This window comes from Elephantulus edwardii, unplaced genomic scaffold (genome assembly GCF_000299155.1).
Source record: "Elephantulus edwardii isolate Elephantulus edwardi_28Jun2011 unplaced genomic scaffold, EleEdw1.0 scaffold00208, whole genome shotgun sequence".
NCBI classification, from domain to species: Eukaryota; Metazoa; Chordata; class Mammalia; order Macroscelidea; family Macroscelididae; genus Elephantulus; species Elephantulus edwardii.
The window spans coordinates 792023-799031 of record NW_006399958.1 but is presented as its reverse complement, the minus strand read 5'-3'; the positions used below and the strand labels follow the sequence as shown (position 1 = coordinate 799031).

General features: G+C 52.5%; 1 protein-coding gene across 1 annotated transcript in view; it reads right to left on the bottom strand.

The window, feature by feature from the left end:
• The window catches only part of MYH14 (myosin, heavy chain 14, non-muscle), a 116876-nt gene that overhangs the window by 90688 nt on the left and 19179 nt on the right, over positions 1-7009 (bottom strand). Inside the window, exons 3-6 of the mRNA XM_006897341.1 lie at positions 5159-5186; positions 4129-4231; positions 2785-2808; positions 315-407 (exon numbers count right to left, since the gene is read on the bottom strand). Coding sequence (XP_006897403.1) covers positions 315-407; positions 2785-2808; positions 4129-4231; positions 5159-5186 — 248 coding nt within the window. The remainder of the gene's footprint in view (positions 1-314; positions 408-2784; positions 2809-4128; positions 4232-5158; positions 5187-7009) is intronic.

Below are 7009 nucleotides of genomic sequence, written 5' to 3'. Positions count from 1 at the left end.
CAAACGTCTCCTCTCTCAGATCCAGCATCCTTTGTACCCCTGCCTCCCTTGAGTTTAAGAGTTCCCAGTCTTCGGTTTCCTCCTCAGGCCCTCCTCTCTCAGACCCACTGAAGCCTTCGCCTCCCCCACGTTCAGATCTGGAATAGTCCCTTCCAGCACCCCTGACTTCCTCCTACATTTAGACTCGAGAATCCATCTGCCTGGATTCCCGGACCCCTTCTCTCTCTCAGCCCCACACGTCTCCATGTACCCCCTCTATGTGCAGCCCGGGTTTCAGGACCACGTCTGCCGGGCTCTGCACGGCCAGCACTCACAAATCGAGAAGAGTTGTCGTTCTTGACCGTCTTCGCGTTGCCAAAGGCCTCCAGGATGGGATTGGCTTGAAGAAGCTGCCGCTCTAACTCGCCCTGTTAGGGCGTGGGGAGACGGAGCATCAGTGAGAGCTGAAGTGTGGGGGGGTCTACTCTAGGGGGGGGGCACACATCATGTTTCCAACTGCCTGAGGCCGATCTACCCTGGGGTGGGGTGGTGGGTGCGCTGTGTTTGCAGCTGCCTCAGTTTCTGACTGTGACAGGCCCTTGTGTGTGCTGAGGTGCTCGCCTGCCTGCATCTGAGGCTTCCCCCACGCACCTAATGGGAGACCATACAAGGAAACGTCCAGAAATATTTCGAGTGGAAACACAAAACAAGCTAGAGAGTCCTCAACAAGAGCTGTGACCCCATTATTAAAAACATCATGAGTAAAAAGCCACCCCAGAAACAAGACCTTTAACTTTATAGTTATGTATGTGCTGGAAAACAGACACAGATTTGTAAAGACAGGCCTCACACTCTCAGGAGGTAAACCACATCAAGACGGAAGGGCGAAGGGAGTGCACCATGTCTGGCCTTCTGAGAGCACCGAGAACATGCTCTGGAACTAACTGGAATGTCTGACCGCGAGTAAGGCAAGGATCATAGGTCAGTTCCGGGCAGAGGAGAGATGGCATCCAATTTAACTGATAACAAGAGGTGCTCAATAAATCCTCTCCTTTCCCCTAATAAGCTAGGAAGCCCAAAGGTGTATTACAGGAAATCGGGAACTTGATAATAATGAGTTTCCATTGCCAATGCTATTATTATCATAAGGACCTCTGGGGACCTAGTCTGTAGAGAGATGCCCTGTCAGCCTAAAGGCAGTGTGTCGGGCAGTTCAAATCCACCCTCCTCTCTGCAGGAGAAAGATGGACAGCCTCATTCCCGGGATTCACAGCCCCAGAAACTCGGTGGAGGGTCAGCTGATAAGTCAGCTCTGACCTAAGTCGAATACGTTGTGTTCTGGTTTGTTGTTGTTGCTTTGTTTTGTTTGTTAGCTCGCGTTACTATTACCTTTGACTCTCAGTATCTTTCTAAGTGTCGTGGAGGTCAGAAACGCTACATCTGAGAATGACAACATTATTCTCAAATTACAAGCTACAGCACTAAATGTGGTAAAATGTCCCCAAAAAAGACTGTGAGAAACGCAGGTCCTCAGAACTCGATTGTGTCATAAATTAGGTTACCACCCTTATTCAGCCACTCAAGTATATATGTCATTGTCCCCTCGGTTCCAGGGAACGGGGCCCGACACACAGCAGATGTACAAACAGCAACTCCCTCGCTGCCCCTCTAAGCAGGTTCTCAAGGGCACTGTGCATTTCTCTCAATTCCCTGGGAGCTATCAGAGCCTGAGCTAGGCCCAGGCACCTAGTAGGTCTGTACTAAATGGTTCTGTTGTCTTTGGGTTGTGGGAACACAGAGAGTCTGTGAGCCCAGTCTCTGTGCACTTAGTAGGTGAGTAATAAATGTTCACTTGCTTTTACCATTTGCTTTTTCATTTGGCTTGTTTAACGCTGTTCCTGCGAGCCAGCGTACATACACACAGTAGGGCTACTGTAAATGACAGGGTGGGCACAGGCCACAAGTACACAGTAAAACAGCAATAATGGTTCCAGGCTGTGCACACAGTAGGTCTGCCATAAACAACAGCGTTAAGTCCAAGCTGGGTACATAGAGTGGGCGTGACAGAGCCAGCAGTTGTTTACACTGTGCACACAGTGAGACCACAAGAGGGAATGGAAGCCCAGGCTTCCACTGCGCACACAGTAAGACCATTACCATGGCAGGCTGGGTGCACAGTATGGCCACTGTCAACGGGACTATGGAGCCAGGCTGTGCACACAGTCAGACCACCACACACAGAGTGTAATTCTAGGCTGGACGCATTAATATACCACAGAAGGAAGTGAAAAATCCAGGCACACAGTAGGATCACTACATATGGTACTGTAATTCCAGGCTGTGCACACAGTGGGGCCACACAGGGCAGTACACGTGTAGGCTGTATATACAGAAAGGCCACCCCACACAGTAGTGGGCCTAGGCTGTGTCAACAGCATTTCCGCCATAACCAGCAGTTGGTTCTAGCTGGCGCACACAGTAGGGCCACTACACGTGGCACTGTAATTCCAGGCTGTGCACACAGTAGGGCCACACAGGGAAGTACAGGCCTGGGTCATGGCCACCCTACACAGCAGTGGACCTAGGCTGTGCAAACAGCAGCTCTGCTATAAACAGCAGTTGGTTCTAGCTGGTGCACACAGTAGGGCCACACACAGCACAGTAGGTCTTGGCTGTGTACACACAGGCGCCACCGTAAACAACAGCCTGGGTCCCTGGCAGATGCAGCATGTGCCTTGAGCTCTGTCCACCAGGAAGACACTGGGGGGCTTGGGGACACTCCAGGTAAGTTTCCCTGTTACTCACATAAGACATGGTGCTGGCGGAGGTCTGAGGAAGTCACAGGACACGAGACACGGACCAGGACACGGCACATGGAACGTGGACAGACAGAGGTGAACTGGGGTTCCGGGTGGGGAGCGGGTGGGAGGGAGAGGGGGCTGGGAAAGCAGGTTTGTGGAGGGGCTGCATCGCAGACTCAAGTCACCCGCCCACAGACGACCACCTGTTTCTTAAAATCATCCAAGCGAATCATCGTCTGTTTAGAAAACAAACTGAGGCGGCAGCAGGTGCTTGAAAGCATGCCTGACACTGAGGAGGCGCCCAGGGATAACGGTCCCACTAGAGGCAAGCACAGGAGCCCTGGTAGCATAGGGGCAAAGCGCCCGGCTCCTGGCTGAAAGGCTGGTAGTTCAAATCCATCAGCGGCCCCATCGGAGAAAAATGTGGTCCCATAAAGATTAATCTGATGGGGCGATTCTGCTCTGCTCAGTGGGGTCACTGTGAGTCAGAATCCTCTCGACAGCAATGGGTTGTTTTTTTTTAATCAGGAATACAAAATGCACAGTTGTCAACTGACATGTCATTGGTTTGAAACCACTAGCCACTCCATCAGACAAAAATGGACAGTCTCCTCCCGTAAGTGTTTATTCCCTTGGAAAGTCAGGTCACCATGAGTTCGAACCAACTGGATGCCAGTGGGTGCATTTATTTATTTCTCCTGTGGAGCGGCTTGTGGGTTTGAACTGCTGACCCCCTCGTTAGTGTAGCTTAGTGCTTCAGCAACGTGCTATGAAGGCTGCTTCGGTAGAGAATGTAGCCTCGGAAACCTGCCGGGACAGTTCTGCTCTGTCTTATAGACACAAAATACGCCAGGCCAGGCGAGCTCTGGTGGCCTAGTGGCAAGAAGCTGCACTGTAATAGCAGAGGTACGCAGTTCGAATCCACCAGATGCTCTGTTGGAGAAGGAGGGACAATCTCCTCCGGTACCAGTCAGATATGATTTGATGGCACACACAAATAATAATTAAAAAAAAATACGCCAGGCCAGAGAAGCTGACACAGGCCCTCACCCTCTGCACACCTCACCTCTGCTTCCAGCGCTATGCCCGGCACACAGAGGGTGCTTAAAAGCGGCTAGGAGGGAGTCCCAAACCGTGGGCCCCTAGGCGATTGAGGGATTAGAGGTGCAGCGCAGGGCCTGGAGATGCCTCAAAGCTGCACATGTGTAATAGGACCAGGATCAGTGGCAGCGTGGGTTCCAGGGAGGTGTGACTAAGTCCAGCTGCTGCATTGGTAAGACAACGGGCCGGGGGTGGGGTGTGGGGGGGGGGCAGAGAGGGAATTGAGGGCGGGGAAGACTCCACTCACAGGGACCCCCGGCTCCTTCCGGCCCTTCGGGGATGACGCCACGTGGGCGAGGTACTGGATGACCTTCTTGGTGTTTTCAGTCTTCCCAGCTCCAGACTCCCCGCTATAGGGAGACAAGGGGAAGAAAAGGCGTGAAGCCTCCCTCCAAACCTGCTCGTCCCAGAGCCTGGTCCAGCCCCCACCTCCTCTAAGCAGTTCTCCCTCCCAGGCAGCCCCTTCCTCCCCCAGGGAATCCTCTCACATAGCCAACTCCCACCTCCTCCAAGGAGTCTTCCCACTCAGCCAACCCCTTCTTTCCCTAGGGAGTCCTCCTATGCAGCCATCCCCCTGCTCCCCCAGGGAGTCCTCCCACTCAACCAGGCCCCTCCTTCCCTAGGGAGTCCTCCCCCCCAGGGAGTCCTCCCTCCCACCCAGTCATCATGCTCCTCCCACAGGGAGTCCTCCCACTTGGTCCCTCCTCCCCAAGAAGTCCACCTGAGCATCCAACTCCCTCCTCCTCCAAGAAGTCCTACCACCTACATCCCCAGGAAGTCTTCCCACCCACCCAACCCCTCCTCCCCCAGAGAATCTTCCCACTCAATCCGCCCTTCTCCCCAGTAAGTCCTCCTATCCAACTGGCTCCCTCCTCCACCAGGACATCTTCTTACCTAATGGAGTCCTCCCTGGGGGGGACCTGGACCCACCCAATCCCTTCTCTGACCCCCTTTCCATGGGGCAGCCAGCTCCCCTGTCCCCCAGGGAGTCCTCCCATTCAGCCAAACCACTCTTCCCCTAGGGAGTCCTCCCACCCAGCCAGCCCCCTCCTCCCCCAGGAAGTCCTCCCACCCAGCCAGCCCCCTCCTCCCCCAGGAAGTCCTCCCACTCAACCAGCCTCCTTCTTTCCCAGGAAATTCTGTTGCTCAGCCAGCTTCCCTCTTCCCCTAAGGAGTCCTAACACTCACCCAGCACCTCCTACGCTGCAGAGTCCTCCTCCAGGAAGTCCTCCCACCCAGCGCCCTCTGCCCCCAGGAAGTCCTCCGGGATTACTCACGTGCACAGAATAGACTGATCCTCACGATCTGTAAGGGACAGGAAGCAGGGGAGGGGGACGTGTCACTTAGGGGAGGGTCTCTCCAGCAGGATCCTGGCCTCTTACACCAGCCACCCCCGTTTTCAAGATCATTGTCCAGGACTGAGAGAAAGCTCAGCTCTGTCTGGGGATGGGACACTGTGAGATTCCGATGTCCTGGCCGGACTCTGACTCCCACTCTTGCTGTGTGTTTTTGGGGAAGTAGCTGTGCCTCTCTGAGCCTCATCCACCTCTTGGCTTCCCTATGTGACCCAGGGCCAGGTTCTGAGTTGCTTCATGCACCACCTCCCTCACAGGACCCCCGTCATAATGAAGGGAGAACATTCCAGAAAATGGAACAATAAACCTCAACAGAATTGAATAATCCACTCAACACACTTCAATCTGAGCCCCTGGTGAGAGGTGACACTGAGATCCAAAACTCAAGAGGGAGGTCCTGGATTTGAGCTCAGTCCTCAATACCTCATGAAACAAGTGAATGGTTGAAATAAGGTGCCCTGATGTTACAGTGGCTTAACTACTTGAGCTAATCAAATGGTTGGTGGTTCGAATCCACCGGGAGAAAGAGGTGACAGATGATTTCTGTGACGATTAAAACAAACCAAACTTAACCTACTGATGACACAGGGACCCACCACTGGGTTTCCAAGGTTATAAATCTGCATTTATGAGACGAGGCTGCCCACCTGCCTGGCTTCCTCAGAGCTGCTGGAGGATTTGAACCCATGACCTATGGATGAGCAGCCTGATATGTTACAGCCTCAGAAGCTAATGGGGCAGTTCTACTCCAATCTAGGGTCACTATGAGTCAGAATCAAAGCAATGACAATGGCTTCGGGGTGATATGATGTGCCAGGAGTGTTTCTGCAGGGGGTAAAGATGTGGGGACCAAAGGGTAGAAAGTAATGAGGTAAATTATGCTCTTGTTGTTGTTGTACTGAGATGTCAGAACCAAGCCACAGCTGACACTCCAGCGGATTTTTGGAAGCAGTAAATCTCACGGGCAGTAACTAGGGATGATAGAAGGAGAACTGATGCCTTTGAGCTGTGGTGCTGGAGAAGAGTATTGAATAAAACCATGGACTGCTAAGAGAACAAACAAGTTTGTCCCAGAGAGGATGAAGCCAGGCTGCTCCTTGGAGGTAAAGATTCTGAGACTTCTTCTGACATTCTTTGGACATGTTGCAAGGTGGGATCAGTGCTTGGAGAGGGACGTCATGCTTGGGAGGGTGGAGGGACAGCGCAGGAGAGGAAGACCCTCGATGAGATAGATTGATTCAGTGACTGGGGTAATGGGGATAGGTGTGTTAGAGACAGTAAGATTGCGAGGGATAGAACAGGGTTTAGGGCTGTCGTACACAGGGTCGCTATGAGTCAGAAGTGGCACACAGTAATAATAACAACACAAATCTCATGGGAGATGATTGTTCATCTTTCTCTCATGGAGCAGCTGGTGGATTTGAACTGCATACCTTTGCATCAGCAGCCCAATTCTTTAGCATTAAGCCACCAGAGCTCACTGACTGAACAGCACTTCCCCAAATGTATGTCCACTTGGCTGGGCCAGGAGCCTCAGTGGTCTCGTAGTTATGCAACGATGTCATATGGAAGTAATGCGATGAGGTCATCACCCCTGTGATGTGATCCCATGTGATCACAGCCAGTCAGCTGTGAGGGGATTAGTTAGGGCAAGACACCCCACACCCCTAGTCAGATTGAAAAACCCGCGAGGGAGGGTGTGGCCTGCAGCATCATTTTATTTATTTATTTATTTTAATGAAAGTTTACAAAGACAGGATTTCCAGTCATTCA